The sequence below is a fragment of the Dreissena polymorpha genome, chromosome 16 (assembly GCF_020536995.1).
Source record: "Dreissena polymorpha isolate Duluth1 chromosome 16, UMN_Dpol_1.0, whole genome shotgun sequence".
In the NCBI taxonomy this organism is placed as follows: domain Eukaryota; kingdom Metazoa; phylum Mollusca; class Bivalvia; order Myida; family Dreissenidae; genus Dreissena; species Dreissena polymorpha.
Window position 1 is genome coordinate 1,961,322 of NC_068370.1, and position 15,320 is coordinate 1,976,641.

A 15,320-nucleotide genomic window follows, 5' to 3' on the forward strand; every position below is an offset into this window, starting at 1 on the left:
TTTGTGATTGTGTGTCAAGGTGCTGGACGAAGCTGACCGCATGCTGGACATGGGATTTGAGCCTGAGATAAAAAAGATTCTGCTGGACATACGGCCGGACAGGCAGACTGTCATGACCAGGCAAGGTTTCATCCACAACAGTCGTGTATATGGGCCTTAATGTGGGAAAACAGGGCATAATGCATGTGCTTTAAGTGGTGTCCAGAATTAACCCGTGCGGTCCACACAGGCTAATAAGGGTCAACACTATCGGCATAAACTGGATTTTTGCTAAGAAGAGACTTCCTTTGAGTAAAAATACCATAGAAGTGGAAATTGTTGCCCTGATTAGCCTGTGCAGACTGAACAGTCCCATCTAAGACAAAACTTTACGCACATGCACCAAGCCCAGTAAGCGCTTAGGATGAATTTCTAATTTGGATCATGGGAATAAATATTATCAATAAATGAATATAAATAAGTAATCAATATAATCATTGTTTAATTTGGAGTCTTAATGTGTGTTTTTTTGTCAATTAGCTGCCCATTTTTAGCTCGACTATTATATATGAAATATATATAGAGGAGCTATCCTACTCACCCCAGCTATACTCCTTACTGTGGGTTATTTGACAAAAAACCATGATAGAAAAATATTATTTCTTAAACAAAAATATTTAATTATTTTATTTTTGAAGGACTGTCCAACCATCCCACCAAAGCTATTGCTATCAAACTTGAAATAAAATCTTATTAGTTTGTTTTATGTCTTAACAAATTTTCAATAGATTGTGGAAAATATATCTGGTCTCAGAATCGTCTATAAAGTACAACTTCTTTAAAATATAAGCGATCAATTTGTTTCAATTATGGTCCTCTTCCACTTAGAATATGACTATATTACCTTGACCTTATTGAATATGAACAATTTCCCCATGGTGGCTTACGTTATGCTGTCAAGCATTCGAAAAGTCGAGCGCGCTGTCTTCTGACAGCTCTTGTTTCAACCCATATCCATGGTACTGACATGTTTTCCCATGTTCTACCGTTACAGTGCCACATGGCCCTTAGATGTTCAGCGTATTGGTCAGTCCTATCTGACTAACCCCATCCAGGTGTTTGTGGGATCCCTGGATCTCGCTGTGAGTCATAACAGTCTAGAGATTCATTAAACAGATTGTTATTTTTGGTTTGCAAATAATTATTAATGTTTCCAATTTGTGTAAAAAATTTTTTATAAATGTCATGTATCATGATTAAGAGATAAAAAAATTCACGAAAAAATCCAATTTATTAGGCTAATATTTGACTTTGTGCAAGCAATGTGGCCTTGAAAAAGTATAAATAAAATATTATTTCTTGTCCCCAAGAGTGGTATAACAGTCCCTTGTAAGCATGATACTTGCAATTATTTGTCATCTAATTCACACCTTAACCATTTCCCGCTCAGATACCCATTTTGAAGCGTTTTAGACAAATAGACAATCAAAATTAATTAAAGACCTTTGTTACTATATTAAAGATTTAAAGACTTCATTTCTAAACCTAAGATACTGATGAGCAACGAACAGCATAAAACCTTAACAGCCTGCGAGTTACTTGCAGGCTGTTCTCCTTTGATGCTGGTTGAATATACAGTAGACTCTGCCAATACCGGACTCTCCGAATACCGGAAATCTCCCGATTCCGAACGGTCAGGCAAGTCCCGTATTTTCCCCTTCTATTTCTGTAGTCATTTTCACATTGCTTCTGAGCGGGAAAGTGTTAATCAGTGAAGATTTCAGATCCAATGGAATGGTTTTGCACCTGTTTCAGGCTGTTCACACTGTAACACAGAGGGTTGAGATAGTGGCGGATGAAGAAAAGAAAGAGCGCGTGATGTACTTCATTAACAATGAGATGGGCCCAGACGATAAAGTGATCATCTTCGTTGGCAAGAAAGTCACGTAAGAGACATTTTGCCATGCTTGTTTTGCTTACATTTCTAAGGCACTTTTTCATCTGTTTACACTTTTTCAGAGAGATATTTTATTAGAGCTGTTTCACTACAAAACCTGCCTTAACCCTTTCCCACTCAGAAGCAAAAAGTGAAAATGGCTATGTGCAAACAGCATAAAACCAGAACAGCCTGCGAGTAACTCTCAGTCTGTTCAGGTTGTATGCTGTTTGCTGCTCATCAGTATCAAGGGGTTTGAACTGAAACATTTTAAACTTGGATCTAGTAAGAAAGGCCTTTAATAAAATGTAACTTTCTGAGAGACTACAAATACGTAAAAATATGTATATAAGTAGTAAAGGTTTAATAATGAGTATGATGCAATCATCTTTATGTGGCATGCACATTTTTTTCATAAGATCCTCCTGTTATACATGTATGATCATGACAAAAGTGCCCCATGTTGCTTGAAAGTGGTATGTTATGATTCCAGGGCGGATGATCTCTCCAGTGATTTCACTCTCAATGGAATTAACTGCCAGTGTATCCATGGAGACAGGTGGGTCAATGTGTCAATGTGTCAATAGTCAAATGAGCCTTGTACTTGGCAAACTGGACTAAATGCATGTGCATAAAGTCCCAGATAAGGGACTACAATTTCCTCCTAGACTTGATTTTTGGTTAGAGAATGCTCTTTGTTAATGAAAAATTCTATATTAGCCAAAAGTATCGCCCTTGATTAGCCTCTGCGGATTGCACAGGATAATCTGGGACGACAACTTACGCACATGCATTTAGCCCAGTTTTCCCAGAATGAGGCTCATATAATACCTATACTTCATATTTGGCTTTTTAGCCGGATTTTTTTCGAAAAAATCTCGGCTTATAGATTGATGTTGTCGGGCGGGCGGGGGGGGGCGGGCGGGCGGGCGGGGTGGCGGCGTGCTCGAAAATGTTAAAGTTCTTATTTCATGGTATAACTTTGGTATGCTTGGACCTAGAGTCTTCAAACTTGACATGAAGGTTGGCCAGGATTAACAGATGACCACTGGTCATTTCAAGGTCATTCATTTGAAGGTCAAGGTCACTGTGACCTTCAATATAAAAAATGTTAAAGTTGTTATAACTTTGGTATGCTTGGACCTAGAGTCTTGAAACTTGACATGAAGGTTGGCCATAACTAGTTAGTAACCACTGGTCATTTCAAGGTCATTCATTTGAAGGTCAAGGTCACTGTGACCTTGAATGTAAAAATGTTAAAGTTCTTATTTCATGGTATAACTTTGGTATGCTTGGACCTAGAGTCTTCAAACTTGACATGAAGGTTGGCCAGGATTAACAGATGACCACTGGTCATTTCAAGGTCATTCATTTGAAGGTGAAGGTCACTGTGACCTTCAATATAAAAATGTTAAAGTTGTTATAACTTTGGTATGCTTGGACCTAGAGTCTTGAAACTTGACATGAAGGTTGGCCAGAACTAGTAAGTAACCACTGGACATTTCAAGGTCATTCATTTGAAGGTCAAGGTCACTGTGACCTTGAATGTAAAAATGTTAAAGTTGTTATAACTTTGGTATGCTTGGACCTAGAGTCTTGAAACTTGACATGAAGGTTGGCCAGAACTAGTAAGTAACCACTGGACATTTCAAGGTCATTCATTTGAAGGTCAAGGTCACTGTGACCTTGAATGTAAAAATGTTAAAGTTCTTATTTCATGTTATAACTTTGGTATGCTTGTACCTAGAGTCTTCAAACTTGAAATAAAGATTGGCCAGTACTAGAAGATGACCACTGGTCATTTCAATGTCATTCATTTGAAGGTCAAGGTCACTGTGACCTTCAATGTTAAAATGTTAAAATTGTTATAACTTTGGTATGCTTGGACCTAGAATCTCAAACTTGACGTAAAGGTTTTCAGTAATTTAAGTATTGCATTGACAAAAACACGAAAGGTACTTTCCTGTCATTTAAATCAAAAATCCGGCTTCAATGCGGTCATCTCCGACCGCGGAACTCTTGTTTCAACTTTGGCAAAGGGAAACTTTTCGCCCTGTTTTTATTTTATTTTAGGCCAGTTTTTGTCAATAAAAAAAACTATTTGAGAACAGTGCAAGGTGAAATCTTCATTGTTTGAAAGAACTTTTCTGAGGGCATGATGCCTTATAATGGCTCCTACTAAAGAGGGAAATACAACCCTGTAGATAATACTCATATTATTATGACCTCACATCCAGTAGGGGGGGGGGGTATAGTTTATATAGGAGTCACTCTGTAACGTTTGTGTTTTAATATTTTTATCTGAACTGTAACTTTCTCAGGCATTGAAGAAATGATTATGAAAGAAATTTGAAATCATTATGCAAAAATGCTCACCTGTATGAGACTGTGTGTCTTTGCCAAAATATATGACTTGGAGCGTGAAAATAGGGCTTAACAGTATCAAAAGGATTTAAAAATAACTTTACACAAAGTTAACCTTTATATGAGTGGATGCGCCAGTCACAGGAACTTTAAAGGCTACCATAAAGGTCAAGGTCATACTTTATAGGCTAAAGGGAAGACTACATCACATGTCCCTTTTTTTACCCACAAAGTAATTTTTAGCTCGGCTGTTTTCGGAGAAAACCCGAGGTATTGTCGTAGTCAGTGCGTCGTGTCGTCCGCCGTCCGCGTCGTGCTAAAACCTTGACATTTTGCTGTAAAATTAAAGTGCTATCACCTACAACTTTGAAACGTCATATGTAGATGCACCTTGATGAGTTCTACACGCCACATTCATTTTTGGGACACTAGGTCAAAGGTCACTGTGACCTCTAAAAAAAAAAAAAAAATTCTGACAAGCTTTCATTTATTCAAAACTGCACCCGCAGCCGAGCGTTTGCACCCGTTATGCGGTGCTCTTGTTTTTAACTTGTTCTGCGTGGAAAGAATGATTGATGGTCTTTAAGTGTTCTACATTTATTTAATTCTTTATACAAGTTATTTTGAACCGATGATTTGACATGTACTTCTTAAAATGAGTTTTTATTGTCTATAAAACATGACCAACAAAAGAAATAAAAAAAATTATGTTGTACTGCAATACAGTGGTATTTAGCAACCATTTTGTAGAGTAGACTTTGTGTGCAATTGGTATTATGCTCTTATGTTTGGCATCAAAGAACATCATTTCAAGACAGATGGAGATTGAACATTACATTCAGCCTTGCTACCTTATGATTCAATTAAAAAGTGCATCATTTGAGCCTCTTTCTCTGAGAACTGGGCATAGTGTATGTGCGTAATATGTCATCCTAGATAAGCCTGTGCAGTCTTCTCAGGCTAATCACGAACAACACTTTCCGCTTGACTGGATATTTGTTTAGAACAGACTTCCTCCAAACAAAACATTCCAAAAAAAGCGGAAAGTGTCACTGATTAGTCTGGGCTGACTGAACAGGCTAATCTGGGAAGACACTTTACGCACATGCATTAAGCCAAGTTTTCATAGAATGCGTTGCTTTCAGAGAACAGATTGATAGAGAGCAAGCATTGGATGACATTAAGACGGGTGAGACCCGTGTGCTGGTGGCCACTGATGTTGCATCTCGAGGGCTGGACGTAAAAGATCTCACGTAAGACTCACTCACAATGGTGTTCAACATTTACCTCTCAGATGCCTTTTTGACAAATTAATACTCCTTTCAAAACAACAATTTTAATTGAAGACCTTTTTAACTAGATTCAGATTTTAAATGCTTGATGTCCAACCCTAAGATACTGATAAACAGCAACCAGCATAAAACCTGGACAGACTGCGAGTTACTTGCAGGCTGTTTTGATTTTTTTCTTGTTGCATATAGCCATTTTCATTTTGCTTCTGAGTGGGAAAGGATTAAATTATCATGAGTAACTTGACCCATGCATTATGGTTAATGTGATACATGATGATATTTTAGTATAATTAAAGTGTAATAAGCAAACATGTGTCCAAGGTAATTTAAATTACGATATTGTCAGCATACAGTCAATCTTGTATTAAGAGACCACTCAAGGGAGTAATCAAAAGTGGTCTCTTAATAAAATGGTCTTTTAATAGAAAAGGCCATTCTGGAAGAATGCTTACCCTCAATTTTAATCTATATGAAGGATAATCTCTTTTGTCAACAATGATTTTAACTTTTATAATAAAATGAATATAAACACAATACAAATGTACATAAACAATATTTTACTTATAATGTGTTTTATTTTTTCACTTATTATAAATTATCATATATTATAAATGAATTGTGTGTACATATTTATTTGCAAAAACAACATAAACAAGGAAATATTTTTCGCATTTTTTTCCACCTGACACATAATTTTCCACGTCTTCAAGCACCTCGGCTTTACGCTTAAGAATGTTCTGAATTTGAGTTTTACCGACTCCAAACTCATCTGCAATTTACGTGCACAATTCCAAAACCCGAATTTTCTCGTTCAACGTTAACACTTTTCGTTTTGACATTTTAATTTCTGTATGTACGCTTAAGGAAATCTGACTCGATTATGATACATAATGAGCTGAAAAAATTAAAACACGTCAATTGAAAACAAACAAACAGACCTGATTGGAAAATTTATTAAGTAAATAACAATGTGATTGGCTAACAAATATCTACTAATTAGCATAATTACAAATTGGTAATGTACGGATTTCGACAGATGTTGCCGATTAATAGTTTATTTTCCGCACTTCTCAGGAAATGTTTGTCACGTACAGTGCATTGTTTCTGCACCTGTTATCTATACTCGAGAAAAATCGGCGTTGTCTCTTAAAGTTCCACATAGTAAACTTTTTAAGCTGTAGACTGTGCGTAAAACGTTCCTCTATTATTGAACTCAATAAATTGATATGCAGTCTACAACAATACCGGTCAGAACAGGTCAACGAGACAAAGCATAATCATAATGGTTGGTGTGAAAACAAAGCAGCGGTGTAACAGTACATCTTATCGGCTTAGATAAACAATTAACACGGATTTGTCCCTGAAAGATCAATACATTAACCACTTTTACCTCCTAGTGGTCGCTTAATTCAAGATATGGACATCAAAATACATAGAAATCAGCGATCGCTGGTCGCGTAAGACAAAAGTCGCTGAATAAAATATCATTATATAGCAAAAAAGCTCCGTGGGATTTCAAAATGGTCGCATAAGACAAAGGTCGCTTAATACAAGTGGTCACATCCACAAGATTGACTGTATGTGTAAGTGTGTTTTTGGCTCTGGATTATTAAATATTATACAAAAAAATACATATTTTATACCTTCTCTTTAGTGTCCTTCCGTCTGATTTCTGTTTCACATAGCCCTCATGAAATATTGCAGCTATATTGATGAAAATGAAAAGAACAATACGGCTTGTTCTCCATTGGATCATCTGCATATGTATAGTAGGAATATGTTGTTCTCAACTTACATATATGGCACACTCTTGGAAAGCCTTAAAGCATGTGCATTAGTGTTGTCTCAGAGTAGCTTTAGCATTTCCTGCACGTTATTTTGAGGCAACACTTGGATTTTTTCATATAAAATAAGTCAAAGTGAAAAGAGTCATCCCTGATTGGCCTGTGCAGACTGCAATACTTATCTGGGACAATTCTTTATACACGTGCAGTAAGCCTGGTTTTCCCAGGGACCTGCTCATACATGTATCTTGTCACTCATTTACAGGTATGTTATCAACTATGACATGCCCAGGAACATTGAGGAGTATGTACACAGAGTTGGGCGAACTGGGAGAGCAGGGTTAGTATTAGCAGGGTGCTTATGAGTTGGATAACATTTTAATCGGAGTCATATGTGAGCTGTGTTAGGCAAAAATGTGTCTCCTGCTGTATGACGCCAGGGTAGCTCCAGAAAGGCCTGCACAACCACACAGTCTGGTCAGGAGCTACTATGTCCACTTTAAAGTAACACAAGATTGAGTGGTCTCATTACCTGACAGGGTAGCTCCTGATCAGAATGCACAAATGTGCAGGCCTGTCTTGAGCTATGCTGGCTGCATAAGGCGGAGGCCCATTTTCCACAGACATGGGTTATATGTAAGTTTGCTATGGCCACGTGTAGCAGTATAAGCTGTAGGTTTAACCCTTTGCATGCTGGGAAATTTGTCTTCTGCTAAAATGTCGTCTGCTGAATTTCTAAAATTAGCATTTTTTTCAAAGAATACTTTCAGAATAGCAAACAGTTTGGATCCTGATGAGACGCCACGTTCTGTGGCGTCTCATCTGGATCCAAACTGTTTGCAAAGGCCTTCAAAATTCGGTTCCCGCACTGAAAGGGTTAACTGATCAGTAAAGATGTTGTATGATAAACTTATAATCTGCTAGAAGGAATTAATATGTTCTATGTTGAACTCAGATACTGTTGTTGTGAGCAAAATAAGTCTTGCTCTGGGAAAATGAGGCTTTGAACATGTGTGTTAAGTAGTGCCTCTAATTAGCCAGTGCAGTCCCCACAGGCTGATCAGGGACTAAACTTTCCACTTTTATGGTACTTTTAGATAGATAAGTCTGTGCAGTCCACACAGGGACAAGACTTAAGGCTTTGGCAGGAAGTCACTAAATAAAATTAAGTCAAGGCAAAAAGTGCCCTCCCTAATTAGCCTATGCTAACTGCACAACCTAATCTGGGATGACACTTTACACACATGCATATAGCGGGGTTTTCACAGAACAAGAAGCATTTGATAATATTTATAATATTTACTTTGTTTTTATGTCCCCCACAACTATAGTGGGGAACATATTGTTTTTGCCCTGTCTGTTGGTCTGTCTGTTGGTCTGTTGGTTTGCCCAAACTTTAACATTTTGCCATAACTTTTGCAATATTGAAGATAGCAACTTCATATTTGGCATGCATGTGTATCTCATGGAGCTGCACATTTTGAGTGGTGAAAGGTCAAGGTCATCCTTCAAGGTCAAAGGTTTAAAAAAAACAACAAAGCGGCGCAGAAGGGGACATAGTGTTTCTGACAAACACATTTCTTGTTTTAAGTAGCAACATGGATAAAGGTCCCATTAATTTGCTGTTTTTCAGACGCACGGGTACCTCCCTGTCTCTGTTGACACGTGGAGACTGGTCCAAGGCTAGAGATCTTATCAAGATTATGGTGGAAGCACAACAGGTGGGCTTTTATAAATAAACAACTTGGTACTAAAAACAAACTATACTGTTGTTATATTGACCTTATGAAATGTTATGATTCAATATATCAAAACGGACTATGGTACAAGCTTATTAAGAGCAGAATTAACGGTAGATTATTAAAAATTATTTGGTCTATGTATGATGAAGTGAAATTATGTGTTAGACATATGGGGACTTTGTCGGATTTCTTTAATTGCGAGGTTGGATTAATGCAAGGGGAGACAATCTCACCTATACTATTTTCTCTTTTCGCTAACGACATTGAACTCTTTTTGAGTAATAACAATGAAAACATGATCACGTTAGACCAGCTATCTATTTATTTGTTATTGTTTGCAGATGATGCTTTAATTTTTTCCGAAACACAAAAAGGATTAGAAAAAATCTTTAGATAATCTATACGAATATTGTGAACGATGGAAGTTGAAAGTCAATGTAGAAAAAACAAAAGTAGTCGTATATAAAAAGGGAGGAAAGAATTCAATGAATGAGCCAATTTGTTATAACAATGAGCAAATAGAAATGGTTCAATCAATTAACTATCTCGGCATTGTACTATCAAGTGGTGGGTCATTTATACAAACTACTCAAACTTTATCCGATAAAGGCTTAAAGGCTATGGGGTTGCTTTTTGCAATCACCAAAGACATGCATGTTCCTGTTAAAATAATGTTAAATTTGTTCGATTCTTATGTTACTTCAATACTATGTTATGCGTGTAAGGTTTGGGGGTTTGTAAATGCTGATGATATTGAAAGAGTTCATAGAAGATTTTTGAAACGAATACTTGGTGTCAAAATGAGTACCCCTAATTCAGCTGTGTACGGGGAACTAGGGCGATACCCATTATATATAAATCGCTATGTACGAATTATAAATATTTTATAAAATTGTATACTGTTAAACAAACTAATTGTATATTATATAGTACACTATGTTATATCAGAAATGGTGCTGAAAATATAATACGATGTAACAATTGGATTACCAAAGTATGGGACTTGCTACAAAACACTGGTTTTGTAGATGTTTAGATGTATCCAGAATCAGTAAATGCAAGTGTATTTATTCCGATATTTAAAAATAGACTTATTGATATTTACATAGGGTTGTGGCTAAATGATTTAAATGTTAAAAGTTCATTAACTCTATACAAAGAATCGAAACATCGATTTGAACTATCTGATTACCTTAACATAATCCAAAACTTTAATTTAAGAAAATACATATCAAAATTAAGACAAAAATTGAATCTGGGAGACATATAAATATTCCTAAAAACGAACGCAAATGTATTATATGTAGCTTGGGTGATATTGAAGACGAATACCATTTTGTAATTGTATGTCCTCTTTATACCGATATAAGAAAAATGTATATTGACAAATTCTATTATAACCGACCTAGTATGCATAAATTTATTCTTTTGTTAACAAACACTAAAACCAAAGTCCTAAATAAACTCGGAATATATTGTAAAAATGCTTTTAAAATGAGAACTGATAAATTGAATGCAAATGTTGAGTGATATGATGGCCTAAGTGCATTTTTAACACCTTTTTCTGTACTATTTTGGTCACTTTCGCATTACTATGCATGTGCTTATTGCTTATATATTGTCAGTTGTGTATATGTAACGATGAACTGCAAATGTTCAAGTTATATGAATAAACTTTCTGTTCTGTTCTGTTTAATACAGTACATTGATGCATGGAAACTGTGTCTTTTTGTCATTCTGAACTCCATTCAGACTCTGTATACGATTTTTTATTGAACCATTTTGTGCACATTATATCAAAATCACACATGTGCCTTTATCATATTGATATTAGCTCAAAAGTGACAGTTCTAGTTGTTAATAACGCATAGAGAAAGATCAATAGTGAAATAGCAGGGGCCATGCCCTGCTCCTTTGTGTTTCTCCCCTTGGATCCCTCTGGAATGGTCAAGCAGAGTTAAAATCTTCCACTTTATCTGTATTTTCTTCAAAAATTCAATGAAAAATGAAAAAAACAACCCACATAAGGTATAAATCTTAATAACAAATGAAAGATCATGAAATATATCGGCTTTAACAAATATTTTTTTTAAGATTTCTACACTGAGTTGGCTATCCACAATTTTCCTTTTGGGCAGCACACTGTACCTTTTGTGATCCAAGATCTTTAAGTTAGACGTGTTATGGAAAAAATTGACGTAATGCATGTGCATAAAGTGTCGTCCCAGATTGGCCTGTGTAGTCTGCACATTCTAACCAGGGACGACACTTTCCGCCTAAACTGGATTTTTGTTTTGAAGAGATTTCTCTGAACAAAAAATTTCATAAAAGCGGTAAGAGTTGTCACTGATTAGCCTTTGCGGACTGCATAAGCTAATCTAGGACAACACTAGACACACATGCATGATACACTTATTTCATTTTGCAGGAAGTTCCTCAGGAGCTAGAGGAGATGGCTGAACGTTACCAGCAAATGAGGGAGAAGAGGGACGCTGAGGGAGGGGGAGGGGGAAGGGGCGGGAGATTTGGGGGGCGTGGGGGTGGGAGAGACTTTGGTGGGGGATATGGGGGCGGTGGCAGCTTTGGAGGGGGTGGGAGGCGTAGGAGAGATGAGGGTGGCATTCGAATGAGCTTCGGCATTCCTTAAACAGACTGATTCAGTGAGTCGGGAAGATTTGGAAGTGTGTGTGTATTGTTTGTTGACATACATGTACTAGTCGAGAGAACTTTGGAAAGGGCCAGTAGGGCGATGTTTGAAAAGATCTGTTTTCTGTTTTATGATTGATATTAGAGAGTATTTATTTAAATTGCCATGTGCATTGGTTTTTTATGTTAAGACTCTCTGTATTTTCTCTGCACAAAGATTGTTTGATCAAGGGTATTAAAATGACAAAATAAGCTGTTCATTTCATTTAAGTATCTTTGCAAGCCAATTTATATTTGAGCTTCCATCTGTGTAAGTTTTCTATTACAGTTTGTGTAATGAGGATTGCATTGATTCCAATTTAATTTATTGTATATCAGATTTGGTCCAAAGAAGTAATGTTTCAATATTTCTAATGCTTATAAAAAAATTATTAATTGTTTCTCAGGCACAATTTCTAAAAAAATCAGACGGAAGAAATTTAAAAAAATGTTATTAGCTCGGCTGTTTTTGGAGAAAACCCGAGGTATTGTCATAGCCAGCTTGTCGTCCGACGTAGGCGTCGTGCTAAAACCTTAACATTGGCTCTAAAATCAAAGTGCTTCCACCTACAACTTTGAAACTTCATATGTAGATGCACCTTGATAAGTTCTACACGCCACCCCCATTTTTGGGTCACTAGGTCAAAGGTCAAGGTCACTGTGACCTCTAATATAAAACTTTAACATAGGCTTTAAAATCAAAGTGCTTCCACCTACAACTTTGAAACTTCATATGTAGATGCACCTTGATGAGTTCTACACGCCACACCCATTTTTGGGTCACTAGGTCAAAGGTCAAGGTCACTGTGACCTCTAATATAAAACTTTAACATAGGCTCTAAAATCAAAGTGCTTCCACCTACAACTTTGAAACTTCATATGTAGATGCACCTTGATGAGTTCTACACACCACACCCATTTTGGGTCACTAGGTCAAAGGTCAAGGTCACTGTGACCTCTATAAAAAAAAAAAAAAAATCTGAAATGCTTTCGCAGCCGAGCGTGGCACCCGTTATGCGGTGCTCTTGTTTTAAGTATTCTTACACTTCTGTTTATAATCCCGTTTTTTGAAGGGACGTATTATGAAAATACCTGTCTCGGGTAGCTTTTAGGTCTCGGTGTACAGTTTTTATGGAGACTTCAAACTTTCAGGCCAAAAAAATAAATACGGTGCTACGAAACAATAGAGTATGGGTTTTTATCAAACTCGTTTCACTGTTTTAATTTCGTTTTAAGTATTAAACATTCTATTGTTTAATGTCAGGTGTTCAGTAACACAATTATGTTTAGGATCTGGTTGTGACAAATCATTTTCCAATGTACATGTATTCATTTGGATATTGTGGGTTTTATTATTTTTTACAAGTAGCAACATATAGAGGATATTTGTTGGATTTGGTGAAATATCGATTTTGATATTTTCATTTGCCAACCACAAGTGAAAATTAATTTTTTTGCTATGATCATGAGCGAATGAAAATCGATATTCCACCTAATCCAAAACATTTCCTTCTTATTTTATGCCTACAAATGATTATTTTTGTATTTTTGCTAAAATGATGATGTTGTAACGTCATGAAAACGACATCATTTCACAGTATAATAGAGATGGATTAATTATCAGTAATTTTCTCTGTTAAAAGGAGATCTAGCTTGGAGTTGTATAAGGGTATACAGGTATAATAGTGAGGTCTATGTTACTAAAAATATAAACATGGCTTACAGTTAGTCACATTAGTTTGGATGAATGTATTTTACTAAAATATTGTGTAGGAAGCTTATGTGAAGACCTGGTTTGGAACTACATAATTATTTAAATTTAAGTAAATTAATTTGTAACACGTTGAAAACTTTGTTTTATGGGGTATCCATTTTGTTTGTTTCTTGATGCTAAATAGATGATGTTAGAAGCTTTCATCATGTGAATGAAAAGATCAGTACATAAAGCTGCACAATGTCATGACAATTACGGAATTCAAGAGAAATCAGTATCATTATTCTCTAAGTTCCTAGAGGGAAACAGAATTTTACACAATTGTTATACGTGTATTCCTTATATCATTGGATAATTCTGGTATAGGTCTTCTAGACAATCAAGTGTAGCAAATATTTCTTAGATTCACTTACTTCTACTTTATAAAACACAAATCACTCGATTTTACATTTGAAAAATGTATCATGAAATGTTCTCAATAGTTTATTATAACTTGCTTACTCAGAGTCAACACTTTCTGCCTAAACAATAGAAATAGATAACGACGGTTTTGAACCTATGGCCTTTGAATCACGATGTCGGATATATTTCTGCAGGAGGATATCCCTTCACTCTTCGACAACCGATTCATTTTGATTATTGATGATTCAATCCAGAGAGCTGTCTACAAAGACTTTGTTTTGCTTCTTCAGAAGATTCGATATCTAACAGACTCAGAGCTTCGATCAAATGGGGAGTACACCTTTTCTGGTGACAAGCTGATTGAAGGTGGCCAGTACGGAGAAATTACCAATGGTATCCTAAACAAGATTTTTGCCAAAAAGAGACTTTCTTGAAACGAAAGATTAAGACTGTCATGAGAATAATGGTCCGAGTATTTTATAATATTGTTTTTATGCTGTTGTTTTTTCGAATTTAGTAATTGTTGATCTGTACGCCCATGGTTATATTTCATATCATGTGCAATAGTTGTTGTAATTTCCTTCAGTTTTTATTGTGATGCATTTTAAGGTTGTTGTTTTTTTTTCAGAATTTTGATTAACAAATTTCCAAATATTGTCATGAACATTTCAAAAATCATGAATAATGATTGACTGTAAATCTTGCGATTTCTTTGCATAAAACCTACACACTAAGTATTATTGTTACTTTGAAGTTTTTGAAGTAAAACATGATACCATATTCTAGCATTTCAATGGAATTGAACATTTAATTAACATTTGTTTTTCTATGGCATTAGTTAACAAATAAAAAGTGCATCAACAGAGTAAAAGATTTGTGTTTTTAATGTTCATACCATTTGAATGGTTAACTAAAATATCACAGGCACTCACTGATCCAGGTTAAAGTGAGGTGGAAAACTGAGACAATAGCATGATTGTGATTATGTGTAAGAGAAAATTAAGGCGTGTGATGATATAACATTAATTTGGGTTAGAATCAGGGAACTTTAGCAACAATCATGGAATTCAGGTTAGGAAGTGAGGGCTTTCAATGGCAGGTCGAAGCAGAATGTCTGATGTTGAATCTCACTGGTGGAATAGCCCTACATACTTAAAAAATACTAGTTTAACCATAAAAAATGGGACATTCACTTGCCTGTTGTAGATACGCAAGAGAATTTTATTCTTTTATGATGGTGGGAACAATCTTATAATGTAGATGTTGGTGATTAAATTTGACTATGGGAACTTTTATGCTTGTGACCTGACACTGGTGGCAAGCAGTACTCTGACAAATAATGTAAGATCTTGTACTTGATCTTATTGTTTATGCATGTGTCTTACAGAAGGGACTGACATAAAAATTAGCTGCTCTGGGAAA

At 35.9% G+C, this 15,320-nt stretch overlaps 1 protein-coding gene across 1 annotated transcript in view; it reads left to right on the forward strand.

The window, feature by feature from the left end:
* The window catches only part of LOC127862718 (probable ATP-dependent RNA helicase DDX43), a 38,500-nt gene extending 26,756 nt beyond the window's left edge, over nt 1-11,744 (forward strand). The window contains exons 11-18 of the mRNA XM_052401978.1: nt 20-120; nt 1,034-1,121; nt 1,795-1,925; nt 2,409-2,474; nt 5,425-5,532; nt 7,621-7,695; nt 8,989-9,076; nt 11,526-11,744. Coding sequence (XP_052257938.1) covers nt 20-120; nt 1,034-1,121; nt 1,795-1,925; nt 2,409-2,474; nt 5,425-5,532; nt 7,621-7,695; nt 8,989-9,076; nt 11,526-11,744 — 876 coding nt within the window. The remainder of the gene's footprint in view (nt 1-19; nt 121-1,033; nt 1,122-1,794; nt 1,926-2,408; nt 2,475-5,424; nt 5,533-7,620; nt 7,696-8,988; nt 9,077-11,525) is intronic.
* Nucleotides 11,745-15,320: the final 3,576 nt, after the last annotated feature.